At 59.8% G+C, this 18,754-nt stretch overlaps 1 protein-coding gene across 3 annotated transcripts in view; it reads right to left on the reverse strand.

Moving 5' to 3' along the window:
* The window catches only part of NAV1 (neuron navigator 1), a 55,859-nt gene that overhangs the window by 24,970 nt on the left and 12,135 nt on the right, over positions 1-18,754 (reverse strand). For all 3 annotated transcript variants that reach the window (XM_086627474.1, XM_086627473.1, XM_086627472.1), the window contains exon 2: positions 3,494-3,596. In XM_086627474.1, coding sequence (XP_086483600.1) covers positions 3,494-3,596 — 103 coding nt within the window. The remainder of the gene's footprint in view (positions 1-3,493; positions 3,597-18,754) is intronic.

Genomic DNA, 18,754 nt, shown 5'->3' on the forward strand with positions numbered 1-18,754 from the left:
GACCCACTGGGATATCCACATGACCTGCCCCACTGGTGTTTGATGGTGCCCATTTCTCCCCAGGGACTGTGGAGTGGGATGTGGGGTGCAATGGGGGGGTCTGTGCTTCTGTACAGCCCCACCCACCCCACAGAGGTGGTGCTCCCCACACGGCCACTTTGGTGCCAGGGCTGGTGGTGCCACCAGGGCTGGCTGCAAACACACCATGGGAGAGGGGTCCGTACCTCTCCAGAGACCGGCTTGAGCCGTGCTGAGCCCCCCAAGAGGCAGCCTTTCGTGGAAAGCCCAGACACACTCCCCCATGCCTGGGATGATCTTCCTCAGCCATTTCCCCACCAGCATTTCAACATCTGCACCCCAATACCATCCCAGATCTGGGATATGATGAATTGGGGTGGTGGCACACTGATCCCAGGGGACGTGGCAGCGCGTCATGCCAGGTAGCAGGGGCTGGTTGCCGAGGGGCAAACCAGAGACCAGGTCCCTGCGTCAGCATCTCAGGCCAGACCCCTGCAGAGTGAACCTCTGCGTCTGGGCAGGAGGGCACACCCCGACACAGGGCTGCCTGGCCCCACGGGGCTCCCTGCAAGCCTGCTGCTCTCCAGCCAGCCCAGAGCCCATGAGCACATCAGGAACAGGGAGCTCAGTTACTCCCCGCACCCCTCAGGGTGTATTTTGGGCAAACAGCATGTCGGGGAGTGATGCTGAGACTAAATTTAGACACTAAAAATTATTACTTCTTGGAGCAGCTACTCGGGAACCCACAGCCCTCAACTTGGCTCCAAACGTTGCTATCAGTGAGCTATTCCCTAGCTTGGATTGAACGCTCCTGCAAGAGCCCCACAAGCCAGACCCCGGCTGCAGTACTGAATTGAAACCAGGGAACTACAGAAAAAACTAGGAAGTTTGTTAAAGCGGAACTAAAGGGGGGGCAGCTAGAAGGGTTTAGTTTTTGTCAGCAGCACAAAGGCTATTTAAGGATGTTCTGCTGGCAGCTCGGAGCAGATGCAAACCACGTCTCCAAGTGGGACTTCTGCAAGACCCCAAAGAAGCTCATGAGGCTCCGCAGCCGGGCGCAAAGGCTGCCAGAAGCACGGTGACATCTTTCAGGAACAAAGTCATGTCCCAGCAAGGAAACAGCGAAAGCTGAACCCCCAGCCACTGGATGGAAGATCACAGTGAGGAGAACAAAAGAAAATTGAAGAATAGTTCATGGAAGGAGTAAAGAGAGAGCCCAAAGCAGCTGCGGGGACACTGGTGATGCGGGGCACATCCAGGGGACTGTGGATCTATATCGGACAGGCTTGCAGGAAGCATTCCCCAGAGGGGAATTAGTGGGTACGTGTGTAATTACGACATACTGGGGAAGAGCTGACGCAGCTTTGGTAAAGGAAAATCCGGCTCATAACCGCGGTGGAGCTCCTGGCGGGATGCAGGGAGCGTGTTGCTGAGGCTGCCGCAGGCTACCAGAAGGTGATGGATGAGCGCCCTCATCAAAACCGCATTAAGCTTCCCAATAAACTCAGCTGCCACGGGATAAGAAGGAAGATCCTCAGGTATTTCAGATTTGCTTACAGGACAGAACGCAGGGGCAGGCATCCCTGGGCTATCAGCAGTCGGTTTGCACCGCGGCAGGGATGTGGCTGAGGCCTCCGCCACGTGTAGGTGGCCTACAGGAAAGCTGGAGAGGGGCTTTGGACAAGGGTGTGTAGGGACAGGACATGGGGCAATGGCTTTAAACTGGAAGAGGGGAGATTTTGATGAGATCTGAGGAATAAATTTTTTCCAATGAGGCTGGTGAGGCACTGGAGCAGGTTTCCCAGAGAAGCTGGGGCTGCCCCATCCCTGGAAGTGTTCAAGGCCAGGTTGGATGGGGCTTTGGGCAACCCGATATAGTCGAAGGTGTCCCTGCCCATGGCAGGGGGGGTTGGAACAAGATGATCTTTGAGGTCCCTTCCAACCCAAACCATTCCATGATTCTGTGATGTAACTCATCAAGAATAGGAAGTGATAGCAAAGAGTCAAAACCCACTGGCAACGCTAATTTAACCACCCTTAATATCCTCAGCCCAGCTCCCTAGGAGCGGGGCTGAGGGAGGATTTGCAAAGGAGTTGAGTGCCGGGGCAAGATGACAGCGGGTGAAGTTGGACACGGATGAACGCAGGGCGAACGCAGAGCAGCCCTGACTCAGTGTGAGCAGCACCAGGCTCCAAACCGGCTCCTGTGCCAAGCAAAAAGATGGCAGAGCTATAATGGGTAATTCCAGGAAACAACCAGCTCGGGGAATATCGCTGCGGCCCTATGCAAATCCCACTGCCCCAGAGCTCTGCTGCCTCTGGCTTGGAAAAGATCTGGAAAGCGCAGCAAGGAGGAGCGAGGTCTAGACGACCCTTTGGGTTAAGAAGAGCTAAATCCAGCAGGTTGCTTCATCCTGGACGAAGCTGATCGAGTGGAGACACAGGGAAGGTCTGTAATGAGTGGTGGGTGAAGGTGGGAGGAGGAAGCTGCTGCTTTTTGCCTCTTCCAACACAAAAATGAGGATCGAGGAAGACCACGAGGTGGCAACAAACACCAGAAGGATGTTCGCTGCCTCCTCCGCTTCCCGCACTCGCCGACACCCAACCCGGCCCCTCTGCAATGCCCAGGCTGCATCAGTGGGGCGGGGGTCCGGAGGGTGCCCTGGGGAGATGCCCCTGACCCACCCTCTGCCCCCGACCCACCGCTGGCAGGTCCAGGCCCTTCAGCCCCACCGGGAGCCAGGCAAGAGGCTGGAGCTGCCACACAGACCCCGAGCTCGTCGAGAGCAAGAGCAGTCACCCTGCGGTGGTCTCAAGTGAGAGACCCGGGGGGACACAGAGTCCCAGGCATGTGTGAGAGAGACACCTCACCACCCAGTGATCACCCTGTCCCCAGCCCCATTGCAACCCTGGGGTGCTGCCAGCCCTGGGGCGGGCAGGGTACCCTACCTCTGCCCGTGGGCTGCCGGGCATTTGGTCAGCTCTGTCTGAGGGTTTCTCCATCATCACCCCTACAGAGAGAAACTGAGTCATGGATGACAATGGAGCCTGTGGTCCAAACCCGGGCAGGCACAGGGGATACCTTCACCTCTGGTTGTCCCTAGGGGAACACTTGATCACCGGGAACAGACCTCACCCCCTGTCTGAGGCCTGGGGGCAAGGGGCTCCCCTCAGTGCCACCATCACCCATGCCCACTGCCCCGGAGCATGCAAGGCAGTGCCAGGCCCAGAGCACTGCCAGGGACGGGGCTCTGCCGCAGCCCCATGCACGACACCCCCCAGATTTGAGGGCATCTCTCCAAACCCCCATGTGTAAGACTCATGTAGGGTCCCCAGGCCATGGGGCACCGCCAGCTCCCTCCCACCCACATGGCCCTCACCTGGAGCAGAGCCGCTTTTTGGCCTCCCGCACTGCCCCAGGAAGGACACTGGTTGTGGGGAAGGGGTGTGGAGGGGTCGGGTGTTGGGGCCTCACCTGTGAGACACCTGAGACCCCCTCAGGCTGGACATGGTCTCCTCCAGGTTCTGCCGAAGGTCCAGCACATTCTGCACCGTCCTCTTCCTCTGGGACTCGGGGTCTGCAGAGAGACAAGGTGGTGGCTTTAAAGGGACAAATGGCTCCCGCACTCCTCTGCCCGTGGCTGTGCCCCCCCAGCTCTCGCTCTGCCCACTGGGAGGGGACATGGCAGGGCTGGCACCGGGCTGGAGCTGCACCACCACGAAATGCATCCCCAAGGGTGCTGCAGCTGGGATGGGGACATCTGGTCCAGAAAGAACAAGCTGGAGAGGACCAAGTGGGGCCACAGGACCCATGCAGGTGACAGGAGGCCAGCTACAGTCAGGAGACCCCGAAGCATGTCACCTTCCACCACGGGGCCATGCAGGAGCCACCGTCCTGGAAAAATGTCCCTAAACCTGCCCCTGCTTCCCTCGGCCCCGGCGGTGCTCCGGCCTGGGGACACAGGCACTGCAGCAGCACCACTCAGCGCAGGGCCAGCAGGAGTCGAGGAGATGCTGGTGCAAGCCAAGCCCCACTCCTGCCTCACACCCGGGTAGAGGCGGCTGCTTCTGCTGGGTCTGCAGCAGCTGGTGGGACCGAGCCCCCACGGGCACAGCCCAGGGCTGGAAACCCCCGAGCTCCTGCTGCCCTGGGGCTTCTCCGGGTGTGCACACCCACAGCACGGGCGTGCACGCACACACAGACGTATGCACCCCCGAGCTGCACATGTGCACACACATGTACCTGCACCACAACCACGTGTGCACACGCACGTACCTGCACATGTGCACACACACGTACCTGCACCACAACCACGTGTACTCACGAGCGCATAAACACACGCACATCCACACACGCGTGCGTACACACCTACAAACATACTTGCACGTACAAGCATGTGCACACACACCCCAAGACACACACACACGTGTGCACACACATACACACACACACAGGAGGGGGGTCACTCCTGGCACAGCCATGGTAGCACTGCCAGGCTCAGGACCCCGGCCCCAGCACCCCAGCCCTGACTGCTCGTGCGCATCCCGGGCGGCTAACAGCCGTGCCACCGCCGCTTTGATCCCCGATTTCAAGCCTTTCAGCCGCAGCTTGCCGCTGAACAGCAATGGCAGCGGGCGCCAGGGACACTGGATGCGGCTCCTCCTAACGTAACGTGGCAACCGCCGCGGCGGGATTTGCAACGGCACCGCGTAAGCTGCAGCAACGCAGGGACCGGGGGACGCCGTCGGCACACACCTCGGCACACTCCCTGCAACGGCACGGCCTTGTGTCCCGTTGTCCCCACCACACGCCACTCGTGCCACCGGACACGCCGTGGGCAGCACCCATGGGCGATGCTGCCCCATCCCCGGGCTCTGCTTGCCCACCGGCTCAGGCGGGAGCACCTCAAAGCGGTGAAGCGGCTCCGATTTACACGTGACCCTGGAAGGTGGTGACAAGCGGTAACAGCCCCGATGAGACAGGTTAAATCAAGCAGGTTAAAGCCAGTTGTAGAGGAGGGTAAGCAGGGCTGGTGAGCCCACGGGGCACCCAACGTGGCTGGCACACACCGTTGTGTAAGGAGGATGCCCAGTCCAGCGTGTCCGACTGCCCTGGTCCAGCTCCCAGAACCAGGCTTAGCAGGAGGCAAGTCACAAACCCGCTACTAAACAGCGTGGCCTGTGCACGTTGGAGGAGTTAATCGAACACAGCGAGTCATCAAGGAGGGTCTGTCCCAGAGCCTCCCACCAGTGCTCCAGAGCTGCAGCAGGATCGCACCAGGGAGCGGGGATGAGGCTGGGGATGTGCAGGGAGCACAGGCAGAGAGATGAAGGGATGGAGCGGAGGGGGCTGCACACATGGAGCCGGAGCACAGAGGAGGCTCGGGGGGCCCTTGGTGCCGGAGGCCGGTGCCCACCCTGCTCTGTGGCTGGGGACAAGGGGACTCTGCCCCTGCAGTGGGGCAGGTAGAAAGGGCCATCTTACAGATCAGGGGCACCTCAAAGCCGTCAGGTCCTGCCCTTGGGCTGCCTGGAAAGACGGATTTTCAGGCTTGAAATGGCAGAGCAGAAACCCGAGGCCGAGCCCATTGCTGCCACATGTGCAGTCTGTAGGGTAGGGGAAGATTTTGGAGGGGAGGCACATCTGAACCTTAGGGAAGAGCAATAAAACACCCGCCAGGGTCCCCAGGTGGGTCCAAGCAGGGAAGGACGCAGCACCCTCAGCTCCTCCACCCCGGCCGCATTCGGTGGGTGCCATCCACCCTGAGTCCAGTTCCCACAGCCGGAGAAGGTGCCACACACACACCCCGGCAGTGCCGTGTCCCTGTGGGCTGGGGCAGGATGGGGTGGAAGAGCCATCGTTGTCCCCTGGTGCCACTAGCAGCTCCCACTCCCGTGCTCCTCCCAGGCACGAGTCTCTCCCGAAAACACCCTGGGTGCCTCCCCGACGGCCACCTGCAGGCATTCCCCTGGGCACAAAGCCAGCACTCGAGCCTGGTGCTGCCTCCTCCCTGGGCACCACTGCCAACGGGGCTGCTACAGCCACCCCCATCCCGAGGAGCAGTGGGGCCGGAGCGACCACTCGCTGTGTCCCCAGCCACCCTGACAGAGGGGCTGGCACACGGGTGCCACCTCCCCCTGCACCCCCACTGCTGCTGGGGGACCCCCCCTGCAGCAAGGACCCCCAGGGCACCCAAGGTAAGAAGCAGCATGCAAGGGCTCAGGGCCTGGAGTTTAAGGGCGATGGCACTGACCTGCATCCTCCACCTGCGGCACCATCGGCCATCCATGCCCGGCACAGTTTGCTCCCCTGACCCCCAGTTTTCCGGTGACAGTCCAAGTCACTCTAACCACTGGAGTCACCCCAGGAAAACCAGCCACTCTCACCTAGGAAAGGGCCAATGTGGGACTCGAGGAGCTGCGTGCCCACCTCTGGCACAGTGTCACTGCCAGTGCTGAAGTGCCACCGCGCGTCCCCGCTGTGCTGGGCCAGGGCGGTGACACTGGGCCCCCCCTCAGTCTGTTTTCCAGGTGCAGCCGGGGGCCATGGGCTGTCTTGCGGCTGGCTGAGCCGCTGCATGCCAGAGCAGAACCGAAACCGGAGCCGCTGGGAGAGGCTGGAGTGTGGGAACGAGCAGGATTGTGCTGGATTCCTCCCTGCATCAAGTTAGCAAGCTTCCCGCAGCCAGATGTTTCCAGCTGCCAGAGCGGGGAGCAGCGAGGACGGCTCAGCCTGTGCCGTGGCGGGGTCAGTTGGACACCCTGCCTCGGCCAGGCTCATTTCCCCCGGCTGGGACGTGTCCCCCGGTGCTCCCTGCTCTGCCGGCGCTGCAGGCTCAGGGACCAGCTGTCTCCTCCATCCCAGCACTCGCAGCCCCATCTGCAGCTCCCCGTCGCTGTCACAGGCTCCATCCTGCTGTCACGGAGGGAAGGGGGTGCTGGCTCCAGCCCTGTGCTCCCCCAGCCCGGCCACACAGAGGAGGGCAGCCCCAAGACACAGCCACTGTCCCCACGCCCGGTGCAGGGAGGCCACCAGGCCCCACTGCCCTGTGGCTGGCTGGGTCTAACCTGCCCTTGCCATCTCTCCGTCCTGCCCTCACCTGCAGCCGTGCTCGGGCAGCGCTCCCGGCCCCGCCACTGCTTCTTTTTTAACTGAGCGCTCTCAGCGCTCTCTCCAGTGTCAGTAAAACACGACATGGTTTCGCTCTGCACATGGGGAAACTGAGGCAGGAAGTCCTAGCCCACCTCCAACCACCCTACCATCTGCAAGCACTCTCCCACACAGCCTCCATCACCTGCCTCTGTATTAAACAGCGGGCAGTGCTGCCCGCTACACAACCGTGGATGCCGGCACAGTGATCTGGCACTGTGAGTGCCCAGCCCCGATCCACACACTGCCCATCATTCCCATCTCCTGCCCTGCGCTACCAGGGATGCAGCCAGCACCACGGTGAGAGAAGGAGCATCAGCGAGGTGGGATGTGGGCCGGGTCTGACAGTACTGGGCACCACAGAGCCATGGTCGGAGGAGACTGGGGAGCTCCAGGTTGTGCCCATGTCCAGCCCTTCCCATCGCCTCCAAGAGCGAGCGGTGGCAGCTCCTCTGCCTGCACGACGGGGCGCAGCCGCGTCCCCGCTGCTGGGCACTGCCGACGTGGCCAAGTACGTCAAGGAATGAGGAAATCATCAGCTCCAACCAGCTCGTGACAGCTCGTTTCAAAGGAGCATGTGGCCAACAGCTCCTGCTGGGACCAGGCAGAACCACGTCCACGGGACACGTGTGCCCCATGTGTGTTGGCATGCAAACCCGCGCGCGTATGTGCCGCCTGAGCGCTCGTTTGCATCGTGCCTATGTTTATGTGGGGGCCACACAGCAGCAAAACCCCTCCACTCGCAGAGAGGAGCATGTGTGCGTGTGCACGCCTGTGCCCGCGACCTCGCACGCGTGCCCGTGTGCCCGCACGCAGGCATGAGGACGGCAGCGGCCGACACCGACGCCAGCACAAGCGGGCCGGGCTCGCACGGACGCGCCATCTGCGCCTGCGCTCATACGCTTGGCACGAGCGTGGCACTCACACGCACGTTTCCATGCCCCCCATGCCCCAACTGGTGTCATTTCAGAAGATCAGACTGGGAAAGGACGCCTGCGGAGCAGGTAAAGATTTTAACGGCAAACGGGAATTTGCCGTAAAAGGCCTCGCAGTGTTTCTGAGTCATTACGATGGGCCCTTATTACACAGTAGCTGCAATGAATTTCCCCAGGCCATGAAACATTTTAAACTGGTTGCTCAATTCCTTCCAGCGCATTGAAAAATACACTAATAAACTCCGCAATAAAAACCGTTCTCCCAGGGCTGGACGACTGCTCCAGCCCAGTCGAGCTCCCCGGCTCCACAGACCCTCGCGCAGATGCACGCTTCTCCCACCGCACCGCCTCAGCCCGCGCTTCCCGCTGCGTCTGCGAGTGAATCAGCCCAGGCACCGTTTGGCTGGCATTTTCCTTGCAATCCCTCCGCTCTGCCACCCAGAGCCTGCCGCAGCCAGGCCGGCCCGAGCGCAGCGCCGAGCCCTGTGGGTTCCCAGCTCGCACCCCGCCGCGTGCGATTCGGTTACCGGCGTCCTGGCGCACCGACAGCGGAGTCTTTCCACATGGAGTAAAATGGCTTTATCTCGCATTTCTTACATCCTGCGATCCTTCTCCTTGTCGCTTAATTAATTCTCTTCCTCCTCCCTCAACGGCTACCAAATGGGCTAAACGAGCAGTGGAGATGGCTAACGGGGTTCTGTGGGGTGATAGCCAGGTCTGCAGTGTTTGCTTCCACCGTTGGCTTTGTTTTCCAGCCCAGCCCCATCCCTGCAATCCCTGCATGCTTTCCCCAGCGATGTGCCAGGATCCTGCAAAACTACTCCTCACTCTCAGGAGATGCCCCAGGGCACCCAGGCTGGGCAGAGCACTTCTGCCCCACTCCCAGTGCCCCAGAAGGGCATCTCACCCTTTCCTGCAAACCTGTTGCCCCACCCCAGCAGGAGGCAGCAGGTTCATTAGCGCCGGCCATCGTTTAATCGCTTTAATTGCCAGGGGCTTCTTGGAGTGAGCTGAGTGCTGGCCACCAACCTCGTGTCTCCTGCAGCAGTATTGGGACTGGGTCCTGCTTCTTGACAGGTAGTGACAGGGCTGGGAGCCCTCTTCCATCTGGCACCCTGGTAACGTAGTACTTGGGTACCCAGACGTCTGAGCGGTGCCTCTGGAACACCCCGAGCAGATGGACGGGGAAAAGCATGGCCACCATTGCCTGGATGAAGGCTGCAGCCCCTGGGCTGATGAAGCTGGAGGTGCTTTTGCCTGGGGACGCAGAGGCACCGGCTCCTGCTGACGAGGACCGGGGACGTGCAGGGGATGCTATAGATACTCGCAGATGGGTCCCTGTCTTCAGCAAGGGCAGGCTGGGCTCCCTGCCTGCTGCCGCCCCACACGCAGCCCCGCAACCCGGCTGAGATGCAGGCTGCGGGAGAAGACTGGATGCAGCCCAGCGTGCCCAGCGCTTGCCCTTGGCAGAGGGAGGGAAGGCCAAACAGCAAAAGGCAGGGCAGGCAACATGGATACAGTGGGCAGCGCCAGTGGGGACACCGGCCGAGCCTCCTGGGGAGCACCAGCTCCCACGGGGCCACAGCAAGAGGAGAAGTGGTGGCAGGACCCTGCTTTGGTGCAGCCACCCTGACTCTCGTGCCTCGTTGGACCCTTCTGCAAAACAACACGGCTCTGCAGGAGGCTCCAAAGCTGGCTGCAGCGGGGAAGGAAGCTCCTTCCTCTGCCTGCACCCGCCATCCCCATCGCCGCAGCTGGGGCAGCCCCGCACCGCGCGCGGCGGCCATCAGCTCCCCACTGGCAGAGAGCAGAAAATTAGCAGCAGCGCAGCGGTGACAGGCCGGGACTTCAGTGGAATCAGCACTTCTGGGCGATGGCTGCTGCTAAGCCTTGCGAATCGCTGCTCGTACCGAGGGCAGGGCTGAGAGACCTGGAGCCTGGACCCCGTCTGGCTCCAGCGAGCCAAGCTTTTAAAAGGGATTCAGACTTTCTCAGGCTAGAGCAGCCATAAATCTAGTTAATTGGGTCTCTCCCATACACAAGTTTCCAAGTGAACCCGCTGGAGAGATCCAGACCGGGCCTGCAGCCCATTTGCGGGTTATTCTTTCAATGGATGCTGCACTTGGCCCCAGACCACCCCACCTGCACATCCAAATAACGGCTCCTTTCTCAGCAGCAAAAGCCTCGAGCTGCCCAACGCCCCACGCATCCCACCTCCGCTCCCCCGCGCTGACGAGCCAGGAGAGCCCCAAATCCTCCGTGTCCGGGCAGACCTGGCTACTGTGCACCCCCGTGCCATGGCTGCCTGCAAAGCGGCTCCTGCAAAGCACGGGAGGAGCTGGGAGCATCCCAGCACCCATCCCCAGTGCTGCGGGTCCCCAAAATTAACCAAGAGGAAACATCTGCGCAGCATGGAAAGGAGCGGGTGGGTTGCAGACGGTTGGAGGATGGGCTGGATCCACGCACCAAGGGCTGCCCCGAGCCTCTGGACACCGGCACAGACAGCGGCAGACACTCACTGTGACACTAACTCCCCAGTTAACAGCCCCATGGTCTCAGGCATACGGAGACGGTGTCACCAGCAGCCACTGCACCTGGGGTCTGTCCTAAACCTGGGCCCTTGCAGAGTTGGGGTCAGGCTGGTCAAGCAGCACTCCGTGCCTCAGTTTCCCCCCCCCAGAGATTGCTGTCCCCACCCTGGGGTTTTGCCTGGGGATTTCTGGCACCCCAAATGCTGCACAAACGACACCTTTAACACAGACAACAGCAGACATTCAAGACGACGCTGCAGACTCTGCGCAAAGAAAAAGAAAAAAAGCCAGAAAGGGAGGGGGGAGTAAAAAAAAACCCACCAAAAACCCCACGGCGAGGCAGAAGGTGCAGACAGGCCCCGCCTCGGAGCCCCAGAGCAGCCGGCGGCAGCGGGTTCACGCTCCCCACGTGTCACCAGATGCGGGTCAGACATTGTGGAAATTCAAAATTCCAGATGGCTCTTTTTGGGTGGGTTGTGTGTTTCTTTTTTTTTTTCCCCTTGCTTCATTTCCAAGGCAACAAGACTCGCTGTCATCTGCTAGTTGCCATAGAGATTTCACCTGATTCTGCTCCAGCGGAAGAGAAAGCCGGGTGAGCTCGCTGCTGCTGAGGAGCCACGGAGCTGCGACCGCCTTCAAACTTACTGGGAAGAGTGGAGATAAATGGGGCTTTATACGGTGGAGGCAATGGGCTGATTCAGAGGATCAAAGGAAGGAACTGCGGGTTTCTATAGCACAAATCAGCCCTTCACTTAACTGCTTCGGTGTCCTCCAGATGTGCCCTACAGCTGGGGACGTCGCCAGCCCCCGCTCTGGGCTTTGCCTGGCAGAGGGGGATGTGGGTGCAAGGGGAATCCTGCACCCACTTCTAACTGTGTCTCGAGGACCCAGCTGGGTTCCCTGCACGGATCTCACAGTGTGACAGAGGGCACAGGGCTGCCAGCTGGCCATGGCCACGTCCTTCCTCCCACAACTACCCTTCCTCGCCATGCACAACCCTCCTTCCAAAGACCCCGTGGCCCGGAGGGCAGGCGAGCCGAGGGGAGGATGGGGCGGATGCAGAAGCAGCTGTGAAGGGACACCCTTGGGGAAGGGTGAAGATGCCCACGGGCTGCATGTAGCACAGCTCAGCTGCCACAAACGTGGGGGTTAAGTGCCCCCAAAGGAAGCCACACACAGCCTGGGATTGTTCCACATCGGGTGCTGGCACCATCTCAACGACTTCATTATGGCTGAGGATCCTCCATGTAGATGGTGTGATCCATCCGTGCACTGAGACAGGCGCGTGGTTCGTAGACGTTCCTCCCAGACCCGTATCCGCCTCCAGGTCCCACAGCAGCTTCACAACTGCCTGTCCCCCTCCCCGGCACAACAGGGCTGCCTGGGACCAGGCACACCGCCCTGCACCATCGCACCCTCAGCCACGTGCACCCGTCTCCTTCATTCTCCGGTTGGTCTGGGAATAAAAACCCAGCGCCATGGGGGTTCGCCTGGGTTTTTATTCCCAGGGAGCAGGGCAGCCACCCAAACTCACATAAGGAGCAACACAACTCCTCGATCTGCGACAACAGCCCTTGGGCTCAGTCAGATGCTCCACATCAGCAGATGTGATGACTCAAGGGAGCCAGCCCGCCCTGCCCGGGGCTCCTTTTTGCGGAGGACACCAAACCGCCTGGGCGCAGGAGAAGATCCCAGGTGCTGGCAGGATGCTCACGGGTGGCAGTCACCCTCTGGTACAACAGGCAGAGGTCCCCATGCTCATCCCTCCCCGCTGCTCTCTGCTGGGCACCCAGGCCAGGCTGAAAGGGCGTTTATCAGACCCAGGAGCCCGTCCCGTCCTCGGCCCACATCCCTGTACCAGGGTCGGCGGGGAAGGGCCCGGCCAGGCAGCTCTTCGCTCCAGTTGGCTCTGTTTTGTAGGGAGAACAGAGTCATTAGCGGAGCCAAACTCCCCATTCCCAGCCAGAATACGGCCATGCTTGGGGAAGCTTTATATTCACAAGAGACAAACAACTCACATTTGCTTTTTAACTGTTGGAATTGCACCCACTGGGACGGAGCGAACAGGGAGCCTTTTGTCCCCCTCGCCTTGTGACTGCGAGCTTTGTGCAGAGCAATGCGTGGCCAACACAATTCTCCCCGGCCTCAGCTGGGCTCTGGTAGACACTCGGTCTGTCTGTCCATCACCGGATCAGCCAGAGCCCTCGTGCGTCTCCAGCGGGAATGCAAAATGTCCTCCCTGGCTGCCGCGCCAGCTGCAGCGGCTCATCAAAACCACCGAAACGGACCCAAAACGCAGCCGGTGCTGGAGACTCTTCACCTCAAACTGAAGTTGCAGGAGGCTACAGGCAGCAGAGCTGCTCATTCAGGTTACAGCTCGCCTGGGAACAATGCATGGAAAATCCCAGCGTGGCACAGGCACAAACGCCAGGTCACTGTGAACCTCCAAGGAAGGTGCCCAAGTCACCTCCCGGACGGAGGGTTTCTGGAGACCTCCAGCCCACTGCCAAGCTCCTGTACATCAGAGCTGGCAAGGCACTCACCAAGCTGCCACGGGCACCAGCGCTTCTCAGAGCTGCTACCCTGGAGAGGGGCGAGGGACAGCCTGCCTGGAGCAGGACATGCCCTTGAGGCAGCAGCTGAACCCTTGTCCTGGCCCAACTTCACTGCCCAGGGATGAGCTCCAGAAGAACCAGAGCTCCAGAGACCCTTGTGGTGCTGCTCTCCTCCAAACCCGCAGCCTCAGGAAGGGGCTCAGGCGCCTGCGAGCTCGCCCTGGGCTCTCTGCAAAGCCCAGGGGATGCCAGCCCATGAGGGTCCAGCTGCAGGCAAGACCAGACCCCAAGGAAGGTCATCAGCCGTTGCACAAAGTGGTCCCCTAAGAGCACCCCAAGAAATGATCCAGGGCAGGAGGGGGGCAAACCCAGCTTGAACGAGTTCCAGCCTCGTTACTGGATCTATTGTTGCCACCTCCCGTGGGAGGAGGGAGATAACCGAGGCTATTTTTGCTTCCATCTGGGGAATCGTTTCCCTCCACCGTGTACTGCCACGATGCTAATTTTTAAGGCTGATGATTAATTGATGTCAGGCTCATTAAGGGGCCAACGGATCCCTCTTCCCCAGGAGCCCCGCGGACCGGGGGGAACATGTTTTGACAGATGTCCTTCGAGCCGCGTGTGAGTGACGTCCTAACAACGGAGGAAAATAGGAGCCATTACCACGGAAAGCCCTGGAAATGGGAAGGGAAGTGCCTGCACGCGACCCCGGCACCCTTCCCCGCACACCCTCTAATCAGCCCTTCACGCTCTGCCCTGACGGTTACCAGGGCTTTGCTCCTGGAGATAAACGGCCATTGTGCGAGCGTGGGGGTAATTGAATCTCCTGCCAGCGGGGAAGGCTCAGCCTTTCTTCTCGCCCCCGGCCCCAGCCTCGCGGGAGGGCCAGGTGCCAAATTCACTCTGGCACCGCGTGCAGCAGCCTGCAGAGAGCCGGAAACAAGTCCATTGCACATATGATCACCAGGATCCCGCAAGGCTCAGGGTCTCCCTCCACTTGCTGTCGCCCAGCAGTGGGGTGGGTGAGCACTGCTGGCTGACATGGTGCCCGGGGGTGCTGATCCTACTAAGCACCAAGGCAAGATTCACCCCCCTGAAAATCATAGCAGCATCTGCAATAGCAACCCAGGAGGGGGTGAGGACCAACGTGCACATCGCACGCTTCAGGGTCCCTTCGGTCCACCTCGTCAGTGGCACACTGCCCAGCTGACGTTCATCCCGAAGCAAACCCACTACGCTCTCCCAAAGACGAACTGGCACGCAGCGAGCAGCAGGTTTGCTGGAAGAGGACACTGTGGCTCCGACAGCGACGCACCCAAATCCTGTGTTCAACCCCTTGACTGTCCATGCAGCTGACAGGAACCAGTAGCTCTGGGGTCCCCGCCCAGAGGTGGGATAAAGCAGCTCAGTACCTCTGTGCCTGCTCCCCCAGGGCCACCCTCTCGCTGCAGTAAGGATGCGCAGAGCATCGCACCCCTGCCTCACCCAGCAGCACACTGCCCACCCCACCAACGCTGCCGTTATCTCTGCCAGCACCATTATCTCCTCCAGACCTGACCTGGGAAGGTGCCTTCCCGTCACCAGAGCCAGGAGCAGTGCTGGCCCCACGCTCCTCTCCTCATCCTGCGGCCCCCTCCGCCCTGCTCCTCCCGCAGCCCCACACCCGGCACAGCGGCTGCAATGACACCCAGGGTTTCATCCTGCCACCTCGCAGCGTCGCCTCACATCCCCTTGCCGGGGAGATGCTGAGTCCCCGCCGGGGAGGTCAGCAGCACCGGTCCCCCCCCATCGATCTTCGGCACCACCAAATCCGCCACCCCTCCAGAGCGCGCGCCGCTGCTCTGCCGGCGCTATTATCACGAACTTGTTTTAATTGCTGTGCAGCGCCTCGAGCACCCTTCGCAGGGAGAGGGATGCGTATGAATAAATTGTCCATTCTCAGCCCTCACGGCTCCCTGTTGGGAGCAGAGTGCGGGGCGAGGGCTTGGTGCGCTCGGCAGCAGGATCCGCGCTGTCCTCCGGCTGCTTCCCAACCTGCGGGGTGCCCTCAGTGGGTCCCCACCACGGGAAAAGGTTTTCTTGAGCAGAAGTTGTGGTTTCTCCCACCAAAGGTGATCTGCAGAGAAGGAAGATCCTGTCTCTTTCAGGAAACCTGGGTGTGCCGCAGGAGGGAAGGGGATGCCTGGGATCAGAAAGCTCTGTGCCACCTCCATGGGTGCCACCACTCAGGCCCCACTCTCATCCCTGGGACCCCAAAGCCCACAGCACCCCTGCCCAGGGTGCCCTGGGAGATGCCATGGAGGAAGAGCGCTCTTCACCTCAAATCCCTCACCAGTGTTACAGCAAGGGGAGGGACTCTGACACGCTTCAGGACTCAATGCAAAGAGCTGCTCTTCCACCCAATGAATCCAAGTTTTACTGTGGGCTTGGCAGTGCCAGGGACGGGCAGGGCAGAAACACTCTGAAAAAGGCATCGGCACCGACAGGAGGGATTGCAGTGGAGCATCCCAGCTCTCCATCGTGTGCCACCTCCTGCTGCCACCCTCGCCACGCACCCGCCAACACCAAGGGCTGAGTGACACGTAGTGACAGCAGCCACGAGCCCCCGGGCACATCGGCTCGCTTGGACGTTAAACAGCAGAGCGGCCGCTCGCCTCCAAACCCCCGCACAGCGACCAGCTCCCATCCCCCGTGTGTCCCCCGTGTGCTGCAGGAACTGTTTAAGAATGCCGAGAACATGCCAAATTATACACTCCGGCTTGGATGATTTGGGATCCCCCCCTGCCAAGCTGGAGACAATGCCGTTCCCCACGCTGCCAAAGTGCCAAGCGCACGGCTGTCCCGACGGCAGGGCCCTCCTGCGGATGCGACCCTCCAAGGCCGGCGCGGTGGGGTCTCCGGCAGCACCGCAGCCGGGATTCATCCTGCCTAAGACATCCCACCTCCGCGCAACGGCTGCCGGCACTAAACAATCCCCCCTCCACCGTGGGAAGCAGCTTCGCGATGTGCTGTGAGCTCTTCTCCCCACATTTGCTCCGGGGGCCGTTCCAAGCACTGACGACGCGCAGCCCAGAGCCACGACCGCTGCAGGAAAAGCCGAGCCAGTACTGCAGCTTGGGGGAAACCATCAGCCAAAAGTCACTCAAACAAGGAAGCAATTTGTCTTCTTCTGGCTGCGCTTCCCCCTGACAAAGGAGCGTGGGGCAGGCAAGTCGGCTGCAATCACGTGCGGCGTATCGACTGAGCCACCACCAAATCAGCAACTGGGAGCACTCACACCAGGAGCCTGACAGATAGAACAGAACAGGGGAAAAAGGATGAAAAAAACCCACAAAAAAAACCAAAACCCACCATGTGACCCCTCACTCGATCCAAGCCAGGCATTGCATCCAACAGTTCTGAATATGAAATACACACAATGAGCTCCAGCGAGTAATTAATCCCTTCAGGAACACTGTAAGTGACTGCAGACAGTTTACCAAGAAAAAAAAAATAATTTGGAAAGTCATTGAAAAAAATACCATAAAATGTTTCTTTTTCTGCTCCAGTATGAAACACAATGAGATCCGCTAGGAGATCTCTCTGCTCTGCAAAATTGAAAGGCGACGGATTTAAGCTGTGTTTCCAACATCACTTGCTCTCCCTGCCAAGCCAACGGCCGTGAAGCAGCCCAACCCAACCGGAGCAGCGGGAGCAGACCGTCTCCAGCGGCTCTCACCTCGGTGGTGCTGGGACACGGCAGGGGAAGAATTCCGCAGCAGACGAAGGATGGCACAGAAAGGTGTCCATGGTCTCTCACGGCTACATCACCGATTCAAACTCTCCAGATGACTTTTCACAGAATCACAGAATGGTTTGGCTTGGAAAGAACCTTCAAGATCATCCAGTTCCAACCCCTCTGCCATGGGCAGGGACACCCTCCACTACACCAGGTTGCCCAAAGCCTCATCCAACCTGGCCTTGAACACTTCCAGGGATGGGGCAGCCACAGCTTCTCTGGGAAACCTGCTCCAGTGCCTCACCACCTTCTGAGTGAAAAATTTCTTTCTTAGATCCAATCTACATCTCCCCTCTTTCAGTTTAAAGCCATTGCCCCATGTCCTGTCACTACACACCCTTGTCCAAAGCCCCTCCCCAGCTTTCCTGTAGCCCCTTTAGGCACTGGACGGTGCTGGAAGGTCTCCCCAGAGCCTTCTCTTCTCCAGGCTGAACAGCCCCAACTCTCTCAGCCTGTCTCCAGAGCAGAGGTGCTCCAGCCCTCGGAGCATCTTCATGGCCTCCTCTGGACCCGCTCCAGCAGCTCCATGTCCTTCATGTGTTGGGGACTCCAGAGCTGAATGCAGTATTCCAGGTGGGGAATTTTGCAGCTCAGAAGTATGGGAAGTACTGGCAGCAGCACCAGGCATGAACCTGGCTTACAGAGCAGAACCAGCCTTGCTGGTGATGAGGTTTTGGGGGTCTCTGGTGATGCCCAGCTGTGCGAGTCAGCCCCTTTGCCTGCCTCCACCTCCCCTCTCCATCCTCAGGCTCTCTCTTGCCTCCTTCACCTTCTCCAGTGTTAAGCAGCTGGAGGGCAAACAGCTGGAAGGCACGAATTTGGGCTGAATTCTGACCTGTTGCACCTGAAGCCTGGCCTCCGCTCAGCGCCCTGCACAAATGGGCACGGAACCACATCTGTCCGCATCTGCCCTCATGCCAAGCCACCACATACAGGTGACGAACCCTGCCATCCCCTGCTGGCAAATGGACAAGCATCTGGGGGGAGGGGAGGTCTGTCCCCCCGTCGCCAGTGACCACTGACCCCCAGCACGGCGAGGGAGGAATTAAAGGACACAGCAGTTGCCTTTTACTTCCATATTTCCGCGGTATTTTTCACTCAACAGCTTCTACTTGTAAAACCGGGGTTTATTAAAAAGAGCATTAGGAAAGGTATTTTCTCCTGTCAATAAAGTGACTTCAAATTATTTGGAATTTTAAAATTAAAAACACACCCTAAACTTTCACTTCCACTTCATATCACTCCAGTTTTGAAAAGACTTTTCCCCCCTCCATATCCTCTCCCGGGTTTCCCCCCCCTCTCTCCTGTTTTCTCCTCACCATGTTTTTGTTTAAAAATTCATCAGGCCAGGGAAAAATTCCAGGGCAGGAAAAAAAGGAAGAAAAAAAGAAAAAAAAAAAAAAGCGGAAGAAACTGTGGCTTTTGCAAACCCATCTCCGTGCAGGGAGAAGCAGAGCTCCAGACTCGCCTTCCTCCTCTTGGAAAGCGAGAGGCGCTCGGAAGGACGAGGGAATATCATCTATTAACCAGCCTCCCGCGTGTCCCCGGCAGCGGATGCGGCCTCGCTGACGCTCCGCAGAGCCCTGGATCCTCCCTGGGCTAACGGGGCTCCCCCAGCACAGCAGCCAGCCTCAGCCAGGGAAAAAGGGACGGACGAGCCAGGAAAACCACCCTGAATGTCGGTGTGGGATGCAGCCTGCTCCGGCACTGACCGCAAACCCTGGCTGTTGCTCCCAGCTGAGCCCGCAGAGACCCGAACAGCTCGTAACAGGGCGCTCGCTCCAACA

This window comes from Tauraco erythrolophus, chromosome 27 (assembly GCF_009769465.1).
Source record: "Tauraco erythrolophus isolate bTauEry1 chromosome 27, bTauEry1.pri, whole genome shotgun sequence".
NCBI lineage: Eukaryota > Metazoa > Chordata > Aves > Musophagiformes > Musophagidae > Tauraco > Tauraco erythrolophus.